The 15072-nt window shown below is 39.7% G+C and overlaps 1 protein-coding gene across 7 annotated transcripts in view; it reads right to left on the reverse strand.

Moving 5' to 3' along the window:
• The window catches only part of ARHGAP18 (Rho GTPase activating protein 18), a 93292-nt gene that overhangs the window by 26445 nt on the left and 51775 nt on the right, over nt 1-15072 (reverse strand). For 6 of the 7 annotated variants that reach the window (XM_062639681.1, XM_062639684.1, XM_062639680.1 and 3 more), the window contains exons 2-5: nt 14097-14293; nt 11537-11772; nt 8684-8756; nt 1327-1496 (exon numbers count right to left, since the gene is read on the reverse strand). In XM_062639681.1, coding sequence (XP_062495665.1) covers nt 1327-1496; nt 8684-8756; nt 11537-11772; nt 14097-14293 — 676 coding nt within the window. Of the gene's footprint in view, nt 1-1326; nt 1497-8683; nt 8757-11536; nt 11773-13666; nt 13730-14096; nt 14294-15072 lie in introns of those variants that run through there. The other variant, XM_062639685.1, reaches the window with a different exon arrangement.

Here is a 15072-nt window from a genome sequence, read left to right on the forward strand (position 1 = left end):
CCAGTATTATCTTCTTATCCTGTACAAACCAGTGACAGCAAGGATGAATGTGTGGTTATGGTACATGACTACAAGAGCACATACTGAAACATAAACATAATTTAAATATAGTAGATACACAGTCAGTTTCCCGCCTTGAGGTTTCATTGACTTGTACAAACACATATATTTAAAAATAGCTGCCAATGACAAAGGTGCAACAAATACAAATTGTAGATTTAAACAGGTTACTCCCTTGCTTTCCCTATCATTTTGCAACAACTTCCATCACTGAAGAAATCCCATGGCCATGGGTTTGAGCAATCCTTCATAAGCCTAGCTAAAAGTCTAGCTAATATATGTTTTATACAATGTATTATGCATATATATGCATATATACAGAAGTTAAAGTATAGCTATCATTTCCTTGTTACAGCCTGCATTAGAGAAACATGACTCAAACACCCTTAGTGTCTGGTTTATAATGTTTAAACTAGGATACACAGGATAATTCCTATTTGAAGAACTGCACATGTCCTTATCTAGATTAAGTGGTTGAAGAACTGTGAAACATTATTACTTCAGACACTGTATTTACTCAGACATGTTTGCATACACTGTTAGGGGAAAGAAAATAGAGATGTTTTTCACGCCAGTCATTAGTTTACAGGTCATACATAACTGCAAGTTCATGAACTGTCAGATAGAGAGAGATCATCAGAGAGATGTCTGAGGATCAACAATAAAATGCCTGGGAGGATTTTGTTTTCTATTTGGATTCATTCAGAATGAGCCTTTTTTAATTAATGTTTGGAAAGAAAAACTGAGCACAAACTAATCCTTAATTCCCTGCCATTTGACTCTAGACCTCTACAGACCTTTCTGTTCTTCATTCTCACCCCTCACCTATCTGCACTAGATAACTGTACAAGGTTTCTACATGCATCCACCAACCTTTTTAAATGACAACACTGCTTTTTTTTACAGAGGTAAGGCATCTCACCTCATAAAACAGGAAAAATAGTTGTAAACAAATGATATAAGAACACAGTTTGCGTACAACTACCAAGCCACTATTCCACCTTAATATTACCAGTGCATTATTGCTTACACATAGAGTGCATTTTGCCATTCAGACAATGACATAAATAGGCATAAAAGTAGTTACTTCCATGTTATTGAGAATACCATTCCCAAAAATAAGTTTTCTTGAGAAGGTCTATCCCCCATGAAGCTGGATCCGACAACATTCTTCTAAGTCTAATTTACCCACCACCAGATAAATATCAAGCAAACAGCACCACTAGCAAAAACAAAGAATGAGAGCAATAAACAGGAAACACTTACTGGGAGAAGAGTGTCACCCCCTCCACCCTTGCACATTTTGCCTATTGAGCTGTCTTTGAAATTAGCTGCCTGTTCTGAAAAAGATATCTCCAAATTGATGTCAGTGTCCGAAGACGGCATGTCTTCAAGAGAGCTCTTCTGTTCATCAGTTCCAAGACTGAACTTTGGACCTGAAAACAGAGTGAAAAAAACCTACTAATCAACAGCAGTACAATTGAGGAACACTCAGTGAATGACAGTAAGTTTAAAACCAAGTAGAAGTTAATCCTGTGCAAGGGATGGACTTTCTGGTTGTAAATTCACTGATTTCTGCATATTTTTATCACAGTATCACAGTATGGTAGAGATTGGAAGGGACCTCGAAAGATCATCTAGTCCAATCCCCCTGCCGGAGCAGGAACACCTAGACAGTGTTACACAGGAATGTGTCCAGGCGGGTTTTGAATGTCTCCAGGGAAGGAGATTCCACAACCTCCCTGGGCAGCCTGTTCCAGTGTTCCGTCACCCTCACCGAGAAGAAGTTTCTTCTCAAGTTTAAGTGGAACCTCTTGTGTTCCAGTTTGTACCCATTACCCCTTGTCCTATCATTGTTTGCCACTGAGTAGAGCCTGGCTCCATCCTCGTGACACTCCCCCTTTATATATTTATAGACACTAATAAGGTCACCCCTCAGTCTCCTCTTCTCCAAACTATAGAGACCCAGCTCCCTCAGTCTTTCCTCATAAGGGAGATGCTCCACTCCCTTAATCATCTTTGTTGCCCTGCGCTGGACTCTCTCCAGCAGCTCCCTGTCCTTCTTGAACTGAGGGGCCCAGAACTGGACACAATATTCCAGATGGGGTCTCACCAGGGCAGAGTAGAGGGGAAGGAGGACCTCTCTCGACCTACTAACCACCCCCCTTCTAATACACCCCAGGATGCCATTGGCCTTCTTAGCCACAAGGGCACAGTGTTGGCTCATGGTCATCCAGTCGTCCACTAGGACCCCCAGGTCCCTCTCCCATACACTGCTCTCTAACAGGTCGCTCCCCAACCTATACTGGAACCTGGGGCTGTTCCTGCCCAGATGCAGGACTCTACACTTTCCCTTGTTATATTTCATCCCGTTATTCCCTGCCCAGCTCTCCAGCCTGTCCAGGTTTCGCTGGATGGCAGCACAGCCTTCTGGCGTGTCAGCCACTCCTCCCAGCTTAGTGTCATCAGCAAACTTGCTGATAGTACACTCAATTCCCTCATCTAAATCACTGATGAATATATTAAATAATACCGGTCCCAGTACTGACCCTTGAGGCACTCCACTAGTTACAGGCCTCCAACTAGACTCAGCCCCATAGACTACAACTCTCTGGCTTCAATCCTTCAGCCAGTTCGCAGTCCACCTCACTACCTGACCATCCAGTCCGCACTTCCTCAATTTAGCTGTGAGGATGCTGTGGGAGACTGTGTCAAATGCTTTGCTGAAGTCAAGGTAGACCACATCCACCGCTCTGCCATCATCCATCCACCGTGTTATTTCCTCATAAAAGGCTAAGAGATTGGTCAAGCATGATTTCCCCTTGGTGAAGCCATGTTCACTGCCCCTCATAACCCTCTTATCCTTGATATGCCTTAAGATGGCACCAAGGATAAGGTGTTCCATCACTCAACCAGGGATGGAGGTGAGGCTGACCGGTCTATAGTTACCCGGGTCCTCCTTCTTGCCCTTTTTGAAGACTGGAGTGACATTTGCTTTCCTCCAGTCCTCAGGCACCTCTCCCGTTTCCCAAGTAAAGATGATGGAGAGCGGTCTAGCAATGACTTCCGCCAGTTCCCTCACCACTCGCGGGTGCATCCCATCTGGACCCATGGATTTATGGATGTCCAGATTGCTCAACCGATCTCTAACCCATTCCTCATCGACTAAGGCAAACCGCTCCGTCGACCTGACTTTTATGTATGTAAAAAATTCAGCTTCTTATAAAGATCCATCTTTTGTAGTTTTTCTTGACTAATTCTGCTGAGTCATGGGGTTCTCTCCCATGTTACGGAAATATAAAGCAATCCACCTCCAATAGCAGACTCCCAGAATCTTCCAGAGCCAAACAGCTCTGGCATCAGGAGCTTCTTGCCATCAAATGCTTTCCAGCCTCTAAGACTGTAATATCCTGCAACCAAACCAGCAATTATTTCTGTTGGTAAAATTTCAAAAGCAAAACAGAATGTTTCCTCTATTATCCAAAGCACTAATATCTGAGAGTAACATGGAGATCATGTCTTTGTCCCAACATTTCTGTCCTCACCTCAGTCTGAAGAGTCTAGACTCTTCAAAACTGTTTGGACATGGTTCCATGATACAGGGAAAGACTCAGTACATAAAGAAGACCCTACTTCCCTTTCTTTGGTCCTTAAAGGAATAGAACACTAGACAAATTTAGAACTTTTTTTTTTTTCTTAAACCAACCAACAAAAAAAAAAAACAACAAAAAAAAAAAAAACAAACAAAAAAAAACCAAAAAACACCATAGGAAAAAAAAAAAAGGAGAGGCTTCTGCTTTTAGAAAAGCCCAATTTCATAGTACATCAACCACTGCTCTTCAGTCGGAAGTTAAAATATATCATGAAAGAAGCAAGGATACAATTACAATGTAAATAACACTATTGAATACAAAGCATCAAAGCCAATTTAGTCACAGAAAGGTTCTGATCTCTCCTCCATCTCTCCTGTGATATGGTACTCCTTAAAGGATACATCCAGGACTAGGTTTCTTGTACAAGACATTACAAATATCTTGCAAGTATATGTAATGAAACTCAGACTTCCGTAAAAGCAGGGCAAACAAACAATTCAATCCTGCTCATTTCAGTGGGACCATGATTGTGTCACTGACTCTTACCCACAGGAGACAAAAGCCTGGTCAAAGCTAGCATACAGAAGTGCAGGAAAACATGGGATGGAAATGGACATGAGCTGAGGACGGAAACCATGAGCAGTGCATATTCTTTGGTATAGGAGTATTGTGTAACATAATTAATTTCTTTACACCACTGTGGGAAATGTTTGTATGGCCTACAAGAACTATGCTACCTCAAGCCAGAGAAAAACTCCTAGAAAACAGTTACAGGTACAGCAACATTTGACCATGAAAGGTCAAAGGGGAAAGGCTACAGACAGGCTGATGTAAGAAAGAAGGCCTCAGTGAAGTGCTGCTCTACACTGATATTTTCAGAGGCCTAAAAAAGAGCTGAGCTGCAAGCATACAACCCAAACAACAAATGAAGCACCAAGTTTAAAAAACAAAATGACACCAGCCTGAATTTTTTTCGGAATCATACCTATGTCTACTTGAAAGAGACAAAACTGAGACTAGGCTCTGATATTCTTTAGAGTGAGCCCCGAAAATAACCTCAGTCTACTGGAACCAAACTCAGGGGACCTGATAGGCAAGTGGCTGCAGCCACCACAGCCACTCTCCAGTAGGACGTAATGCTTTACCCAACCACACCCATGTCAATGTAATTGATTTAGCGCTGAGACACTTCAAGGGAAGGTGGATTTGAGTCAATACCTTGACTCTACTTGCAACCAAGCAACGCTATGAGAAGTAGAATAAAACATGTCCAAATTTTGCCTATTGTGTGTGATATTCACCACTTGCTCTGTCCAGAATGGCTTCTGCTCCCTTTCCATAGACCCTGAAAGACATCTGAGGCATACACTAAAGATTAAGCTGATCCTGAAACTAGAGCTGCTCCTCTTGGCAGAGAGATATATGAGACCTCAGTAACCAAACATATCCAAGGTCACATTCATCCCTGGCTTCGATCTTTGGCCTCCCTGTGTGTATATTGGTATATATCACATAAATTGTTTAATGAATCCAAAACTAAAGGAAAACAGTTCCAGTCTCCCCAAGTCTTTTGTCATGCTAATGTAGCCTGTAGGAGACCTACATGCTTCCTATCAGCCCAGGAGGGATCTGATGTTAACAAACAAAAAAAGCAGTAGCTCCTGTTTCAGTCCTCTGGTCCTAAGAAGGCGCTGTGTATAGCAGATATCTTGGTAATGCTGTGTTTTTCAAGGTCTGGAAATGCTGCTGTTGTGTGGAGTTTCTGTGTGGTTGTATACAGCCTTGGTCCTATCGTTGTGCATTCATTAACAAGGAAGCAGCTGTAAGAGGAAGCAGCTTTGGTATTCTGCCAACCTGCTACAAAGCAGTATTTCATGAAAGAAACACAAGTGTGATATAGAAAAACGTAAACATTGTCCATAAGGATGTGGAAACCACATTTTGCATTAGTTAGTCCTGTACCCCTTCTTTGGTTCACAGTGCTTTTTAAAGATCACATAAAATGATGGAAATTCTTCAGGAGTGGGGTAGGGGTTACATTTTGGGTTTCTTTTTAATAAGACATAGACGTATCAGAAGCATAAACCTTGCTATTTCCTAGTTTTGCTAGAGAATCTAGAGTATACCCCAATGGAGCTGTGCTGATAGATCTTAATTTATATTGGAAAAGTAGAACAGCTAATTTATCTTATCTTTTTTTACTAACAAAGCATTTCTCTAAAATGTTAATTCATGGATAATTTTAAATAGAAAATAAAAAACTTTGTAAACTTATTCACTAACACCCTATCACTCCGGCCACAGATTCCTCATTTATCGTGTAAAATGAAAAGCAGAAACAAACTCTTTAATTATATGAACATGAGCACATTTTGGTCTTCTTTTTCCTACCAAGAAGGTTCTTTCCCCTTATGTTACATATAGTACACACAATTCTTTCATTCATTTGCCAGATCACTATGCTTTGAGATTGCTTCCATATAGAAGTTTTATCTAACATTCTTTCCTTGTACCTAACCCTGTGTGTTCAGGACAACTGCAGTCCCACAGTAAATTGACTTTTGCTGTTTCTCTATTTAAGTTAATGAGTCCTTAGCTTTTCATCTGCCTATTCTTTCCTACTTATTTCTTGGGATACCTTAACCAACACAGTTATTTACTCCTTTTCACAGGCATCAAAAGGGAATTACTGTTTCTCTTTGGTAGCTGTTGAACGTATTGCTAGCTTTGCAGGAGTTTAGTGAGTGTTATGGATTGTTAAGAAGATAATGTCTTTTGACAGCTTAATACATGATTCTGAATTTTCTTTTAATTTCCTGTAGACACGTTCTGTACCTATATGAAACCAGTAAGCAATTAAAGCCAGTAAGTGAGGGTCCTTCCACAAAACCTCAAATATGCATCTACCAACAAACAAAAAAAAATAAAATCTTAGGAACTCAAACTATTTTGCTTGAGCAGGATCAAGCAGAAAAAGAATAAAAATATAATGGTTTCATATTATTCCTTGCATTTGCTTACATCATTTAAGCAAGAAAAAAGATGTCTCAGATTAGCAAGAAAGGAGCTGTGAGAACAGGTTCACACAACCCATGTACACTCTAAGGGCAAACCATTATCATCCCAAGTCTGACGAAAGCAGTTGGGAATGAAGCATTCAAATACCAAATCAGGAACAGAGCCATCACCTTTGGAGAAGGGCCAGAGTAATTCACTCTAACTGCTTTAAGACATCTCAGTTTAAGCTTTGGATTTTTTTTTTGTAATGTCTGAAACATTTTTCAGGTAAAACCAGTACTATTTCTCTGCCAAAGAGGGTTTCAATTTCAAAATAATGTATTTGGATTTCATAAATATTTAGTATCTCTGCAATATCAGGCATTGTTTACTTTTTTCCTTAAATTCATTCACTGTTTGTATAACTCTAATATGCCCATCATTCTGGAGGAAAGATCACAGTACAGCACTGAAACAGGTGCGGCGCTTTTCATACAACCAAATTTCCATGGTCTGACTGCAAATTGAAATGATTTTTTCCTTCTGCGGGAGCAGAGCCCACTTTAGCATGTTGACAAGAGCAGAACTGTACCAGGATGTAAGCAGGCTGCATTTGCCATCCACACTGCAATCCATGCTGAGCAGAGCTAACATATGGGATTTGCCTTTCACAACTTCCCATTTCTAAAAGATTCATCAGGGCCACTGGAAAAAAGAACCAGATGTGATAAAAACTCTGTAATAATTGTTTGGTAATTTTCCAGCTCTGAATCCTACAGTGCAGTTTATTGACACAAGCACCCGGCATCTCTTCCTTCCCTTGTGCTGAACCAGCAGTCTGGCAGGCATCCCAGTTTTTTTGTTCTTCTTACTGGAGTGAGGTTTGCTGAGAGGAAAGGATTAACAGCACTTCTGGAAACACAGACCTGGTAATATTCTGAGCTGGTTTATATTCATCTCTTCACTTCAACTACCATGCACATCTGGTATTGTCTGGTGCTGTTTTCTAAATTTAATCCTAAAGTAACAATTTTTCCAGAATACTACTGGTCAGTATTCTAGAAGTGGAGCAGAATTTTATTCAATGGCTTAATTACAGGTAAGTAGCTTGCAGAGGGGAACCTGATCTGCCTGCTTGCCTATTTAAGTTACTATAAGCTTCAGTGTAATACCTATGTGCTATCCAGTCCCCTGGAAGAATTAAAAAAAAACACCCCCCAAAACCACAAAAAAAAAAACCCAAACAAGCAAAAAACCCAATCAAATAAAAAAAAAACAAAAAACAAAAAAAAAAAAAAAAAAAAAAAACAAACACAAAAACAAAAAAAAACCCAACATACAAACAATGCAGAATTTTAAAAAAAGAAACTCTTGTATCAGAAGGACTTCTGTGATGCTCTGATCTACCTGACAGTGAGAGGGTCTTACATGGGCACTGCAACCCTTTTGTGTAATCACATGCTGCTGGAACACAACCCCATCTTACACACGTGAATGCTATTTCATTTCAATTTTCCTTAAAAAAGGCAAACAACGTTTTTCTTCCATCCCTGTTTTCCTTTTATTTTGAGCTAAAGATACATAGCCAGTTCTCCATTTGGGGTTGGGTTGTTTTTTTTTTTTTGGATGTTTACAGTCCATTTGTCTTTGAACAGCTTACGTATGCTGTTTATTTCCTGTACTGTACAGCAGAGATAAACCAGAAGGGATAAATTAAGGATCAGGAAAGACCTAAGCATAAGCTGTGAAAGGAGACTTCTCCCAGATGACTCAATTATAAGATGATCACTGCTAACAAACAAGATTTCCCAAATGTCTCAAAGGACACTTTCTACAGCCACACTTAAAATTTTTACACTACAATGCAGGCCAGAACAGGTTTCTCATAAGAATTTCATTTTCTTCTGCTGAAAAGTTACTTGAAAATTGGACAGCCCAAAAGCAAGGGGAAAACCACATAAACATAAACAAACAAACAAACAAAAAAACACAAAAAGAAAAAACCCACAAAAAAAAAGAGTTGTTGGCATTACCTTCTGTTCCATCTTGCATTTCATTTTTGGTTTCACTTGTTCTCATGGTTGAGGGTTCATTTCCATCACACACCTAAGAAAGGTACAATAAATATGCATGCCTACAAAAACCAAATGCATGGTTGTAGAAACTGATTTGAACTCTGCACAGGATTCAAACACATACTCCTGCAATTCAGGTGTATACAGAAGCACACCTGTGTGTTTCAGTAGAAAACCCTTTGCCAAATTCTAAGGGGATCTGAAACCATGGTAATTAAAAAAGCCCAATCCCCCTCTTCCTAAAAGGTTAAATGGGCATAATAGTTAATTTTCCAGAGCTGCATATAAGAAAATGTACTCTTTGAGCTGAAGCCACAGCTTGCGCTGGGAAGATATGGGAAAGGAATCTAGAGGAGACATTTTTGACTGACTGTCCAAATCCCTTCCTCTTGCAAAATCTTACATTGTTGCCTCCCCCACAAGACAACCCCACCCCTTTTGCAGGGTGGCCTGATGTTAGTATCTGTGCTTACAGCTTAGCTTCCCAACAGCAAAACCAAGGCACTTCAAAGAAACAACAGAACAGGAAAGGTTTTGAACCATCTTCTTCTTTCTACAGTTGTGCTACCTAGTCTCAAGATTTTTGCACATTCTATGAACTGGATGACACCTACTACAGAAAAAAATATTTCACAACATGCATAAAATCTATACCCATATACAAATGGGTACACATATACCCATATGCGTTTTTACCCACATATTATTTTTATTATCTTCTTGCCAACTCAAGTCAACAATGACTGTTCAGCATCCTGGATTTTTGACTGTATTTTACTCAAGCACTTTAAAACACCATACTTAGCAAGAAAAAAAAATAAATCAAGTTTTAAAGATTTCTCCTACCAACACAAACCTGTATACTTATTATTTGGTTTTTAATCAAGAAAATCAAGAGGTGGAAGAAGATAGCATGACTACCCAAAAAAATATTACTGCTTCACAGAGCAGAAGAATGGAAAGCTGCCAAGGTACCAAAAGTCGAGCTTCTCTCTGGGAATATGGCAGGAAATTTAGGAGAAACATCAACACAATTGTTGCATTGATGGAAAACATCAACACTATTGTTTTACCTTTCCTCCTGCTTTCCTCCAGGTGAAGGAGGTTACATGATTTTCAGAGGCTATTATTAAACTGGAATGACTTCATACAACTGCAGATGGCTTCAGTCCTCTTTTGTTGCATAAAGAGCTTTCTAATGATGGGACAGTAACAAAGCACTGACAAAAGTTACCTAGGGAGGTTGTAGAAGCTACTTCACTACAGGATTTCTGTCAGAGATTAGATGAATAACCACAAGCAATGCTTTCTGAATAATTATCATGCTTTGGACAGAAGAATGCAGTTTGAGGGCCTACACTTTCAGTCAAGAAGACAGGTTTAGAAGGCTCCCACCTCCCCCCCAGTTATTTCTATATCTAATAAATATTCTAACTGATTTATACATCTTAAATAATTACAAGCATTTGTCTGTTTGCACTACTTCTCGCTGATGTTATCAATATCAAAACACAGTTTAAGAGACATGTAAGTCTACTGAACTCTGTGACATAATTTTCAAACATTACAGTGTGTAAATGCAGTAACATGAGTATTTCTTGTGCTTTACTGAAACAACATACTTGAAAGGGAAATTATACTGCTTTAAACTATGTAATATTTTACTTAAATTGCTTTGCTATTAGATCTTGTAATTTTTAGGTGTAGTTAATTCCAAATCAGATCCCAGAAAGCTTTTATGCAGTTAATATCCCTTCTGTAACCACATGCAAAGCAGAACAGTAAAAGGAAAGTTGTGCCTCCAGAACATACATTTGAGCTTCCAAACTACCCCCACTACATTTCACCTCTATTGAATTTGAAAGGAGTTGCTTAAGGAGAGGAAGCTTTCAGGGAAAGGAGAAAGTTAAACCTCCTCAAAATTTCCCATTGCTGCCACTGCACTGAACAGCAGCAGCAGGAACAAGGGATGGGGCTGAGGTCAGGTAAGCTAGCTATGCACTTCCACCTGGTCAGGGTCTTCCTATAGCTGAAGATCTTGCTGCTTTGGGAAGAGCAGACAGGACACACCACTTCTCCACAGAAGAGGAGTTCTAATCTTAGGCTCAATTTCCCTTCCTTCCCCTTTCCTGTGTATGGGAGAGGAGCTCTTCCATTCAATACCCCATGCAAGGAAACCAGGACCCTTCTCAAGACCTGTCAAAGCAACTTCCAACATAAACTTTAATGGCACAGACAGACCCTGGGAGTTAGCATGGGGTCTAAGTCCCCAGCTGACAGGCACAGAAGACCTACCCAAAATAGAGGAGGTCAGGCTGATGTCCCTTTTTGTTTTTATCTTTGGAGAAAAAAAAAAAAGGGAAAAGAAACAAGAACACCAGTAAGAAGTACTGGCTCCTTTCCAGCAGACCCATAAGGAGGGCTGTGCGGCACTACCACCCAAAGATGAAAGTGAGCTTTTGGTAGCTTTCTGGGTGATTGTTGTCAGGAGTTTTGCTTCTGCATTAAAATGAATTCATAATAATTTTACCACAGAGTGGTTGTTTTATTCATCATCACCTTTAATTTATTCAAGGCCAACATACGTAATTCTTTCAACATACTAAGAGCACTTAATGTAATGTCAAGTTTGAACCAAAGCTGTTCCCATAAACTAGTAAAAAAAATCACTTGGAAATCAGGAAAAAGTCAGACAGAAATCTTCTGGAAATACACCTTTTGTGCCTGGGCATCCCCCTCCTCTCCCCGCACCCATACATGTCCCTCCCTTCTTTCTGCCAGCATCAAACAAAATGATGATCAGGAACCTACTTTTCCCTTTGAGTCATTCTGGAGCCTGAAGATATCTCTGACATCAGGAATCTGGTGATGTTTGTTTTTTTTCCTCATGGTTTGTGTGACAGTTTCTACTCGCTTTTCTACCGCTGCCCTCTGGGTTCGGGTCAGTGTGGACAGAAACACCATGCTTTCCAGGGAGTCGCCAGAGCTCTCACCAAACAGATTTGAAAGACCTGCTTCCTTCAGCCATTCTTCTTCCAGTTCTCCCTCTGAGCAAAGCCAAGAGAAAAAGGCATAAACATTGGGTTTTGAGTATTGTTAGTACACTGTATGTTAATGACATGATAAAGTCAATGCAGTTCACAGGGCAAGTACTACAGGATCCACAATTAAGAATTATCATGACTCTCATGCCATGGAAAAAGCCTATTGTTTCTAAAGAGCTTCAAAAGGGTTAACATGATATCAAAGCTTTTAAAATACTTAATCCAATACAGACTGCTATGGGACAATCTTTATAATAATCTACAGCACTTTTATTAAATCATATACCATTTTATAAATGTATCTGGATATAAATGTGCATGGGGAAGCCTGAAAGCCTCTGATCATTGCTGCTTCGTTGATTTTTAGTCCAGTGCTCAATCTCTTAGCTCCCTTACTGACAGAGTTCTGCCCACTTTTCTCATTAATCCTACAAGCCTTCACTAGCTCACTTTAATGAAGGACCAAACTAGACTACAGGAGTCACCTTAATGCTATTTTTTAATCAGTTCTTATGACATGGTCTCCAAGCCTACTGACAGCCCACAAAACAATTGTTGCTTTAGTTTTATAGCTGATAAGGTATCCTTTACTGACAGATCACTGCACATGAAAGAGGAGAAAGCTATTAAATACCATCACTGATGGCAAAACTTCTGCTTCTGAAATCAGTATCTGTAAGGATACTTTAAGGCAATAATGTCTGTCTGTAGCAGCCAAGCTTGAGCTGAATGCCAACAACCCTCTCTTCCAATGTTCAAGCAACATTTCCATTTTTTAGGTATCTAAAAGTACTTCAAAACTGACACGTCAACTTCATTATTGACTGCAGTTTCCCACAGTGCCCAGTGCACATGCAAGTGGGTCCCTGAGTATCAACAGCATTAAAAAAATAGACACAATGTTTTAAGTATTAATTTTACTATGGCTGTGCAGCCAAATCCTGAGCCTCTCACAAAACTCTCTCAGGTTTTGTTATTAGGGCTGGAAAGAAGGGCTACACTCATTCTCCCAAGCAGATGTAAGCAAGATGTTTCTCATCTCTCCCCTGCCTTGTGTTTGCATGGCTGTATCTCAAGCAAGCCCCCACCTAGGCAGGCCCATCATCCACATGCAGTGTCACACAACTCCCAGGGAGTACCCGTTCCCCCGAGAGGTGCTGCACATTAGGCAAGATGCAGGGCAGAGCAACATCCACTCAAGCTGATCAACTGAACTGTGTTGACTCACTTAAGCTTCATACCAGAATCAGCAGCTCAAGCTAGAGTGGTAACTAGGGGTAAAAAGGCTATATATAAATAAAAAAGGAAATGGTGGGGTTTGGAGTGCAGAGCCTGAAAGCATAGCAGCATCAGTGAGCTGGGGGCTCATGTGCTGCAGAACAATGAACATTGCTTTGCGCGAGAAAGCCTCACTGCTCTTGTCAGATGTCCTGCTTCCTGGGTACATGGGCTCAGAGCTTTGCTACTTTCTCCAGAGGCCAGGCTGCTACCCCCTTCAGAGCACTTGTAAATAGCAGTGATGCTTCAAAACGCTTAGGGAGGCAGAAATGCAAATCCCTTTGAAACCTAGTGAAGCACATTCTTCTTGCTTATGTAGAGATCATGCTAAAATGCAAAACTCACCATTTTAATTTTGTAATCATTTACAAGAGACCGTGGGCCTCTTGTAAGAATAGAAAAGAGGCAGATACTACACTGCTAAAAAATAATCTTTGAGAGAAGGGCGGAATTAAGGATGTTACTCCTCTTTTTTCCTGATAGGACAAGAAAAACAAAGAAATTGCCCAATTTCTTTGAAGATCATTCCCTCAGGAGTGGCCCATAACTGATGCTTCTGAGAAACAAAAATAATACAACTGAACAGTTACAGTAGTTACAAGCGTAGAAAGTTACTCACTAAACTTAAAACCGGTTAATCATTGGCTTGTCTTCTAAAGCGTGAGGTTTCTGCCCACAATAGCTACAATAACGAACAACGCACACAAAGAATGAAAGGGTTAAGTTAGTATAACAGTAAACTACAAATAAAGCTTCAATTGTTGTGATTTGCAAGCACAGGTGCCTTTCTGACGTTCTGCAAATACCATTTAAAGGAAAAACAGCTTTCTATTTATATCTGATAACATTCTCTTGCAGGCCACTGGCTGTTTCTGGTGATACGCATTAGAGACAACAGAATTTTCAAAGTGGAAGCTCAGCAGAGTAGCAGAGTGACCTCCTTTTTGATTAAAGTGTGTTTGGTGGGTGCCATCACTTGAAATAAGACTTAAAGAAAAATCCCTAAAATCAGCAAACTGATGATCATTCACAAGAATTGATTTAATTACCATCTGGCTCTTTCACTACAAGTGCTACTCGTTCTTCATGATTATTTCCTCTGGTTTCATGGATGTTTTCAAGTTCTTTCCAGTAGTCATCCATAGACAATTCATCCAAGGAGTCCTGGGATCCTGAGCAGTCAAATGATGCTCCATCAGGGGTCTTGGAATGGTCATGGTTCATTGTATACTGGCCAGATCGACGGCTATAAGCATAAACCAAAGAGCAATTCCTGATTAGCATTTTAAGATACGGGATATATTAATATATCTGTGACGGCAGTTAGTGATTGTGTCAAAGCACAATACTGTCAACAAACCAACCAAGATACTAGAAATTACTTTTAAAATCTGGAATGTATTTACTATTCCTGTTATACATATCTCCCAATTTGGAACAGCACAGGGGTCTGTATTAAACAGGAAATCATGAACCCAAGTTCTAGTAATCCTAGTTACGCCAGACTTCTAATTCAACTCACAACAGTCAGCTCCATAAACTTCATGGTATGTATCTTCCTAGCATAACCCAGCATCATAAAGAATTTTTCAAAGTGCCCTTTCTCCTGCATAAATACTTATAGCTTGACAGTATCCTTACTTTTTTCCTTTGCTATTCTGCTTTTATTTTTTATGTTTAGTGTCTATGACGTTAATTATAGCTGAGAAAGGACAAAGTAGAATTACTGAAGTTACAGTTTGTGAAGTAAACTGGTGAGTCCAAATGTTTGATAAAGGCCACTATTTGTTTCTATCTTACTTTCTCTTTGACTGAAAGCTTATCATTTTTCTAGTTTGATCCTACCAGTTTTTGGTTCACATTATGTTGCTAAGGCTTTCAAACAGGATCTTTCATTTTAAGTACAGCTGCAACTAGAATAAAAGAACCCAATAAGCTGAAACAACCTCTAGGTCTCATCTTGACCTCATTAAATCACTGAAAAAGAAAAAAAAAAACCAAAACCACTGACCTAACAAAGAATTC

This window comes from Pezoporus occidentalis, unplaced genomic scaffold (genome assembly GCF_034315485.1).
Source record: "Pezoporus occidentalis ecotype Australia unplaced genomic scaffold, CSIRO_AGI_Poc_V1 ctg61, whole genome shotgun sequence".
NCBI classification, from domain to species: domain Eukaryota; kingdom Metazoa; phylum Chordata; class Aves; order Psittaciformes; family Psittacidae; genus Pezoporus; species Pezoporus occidentalis.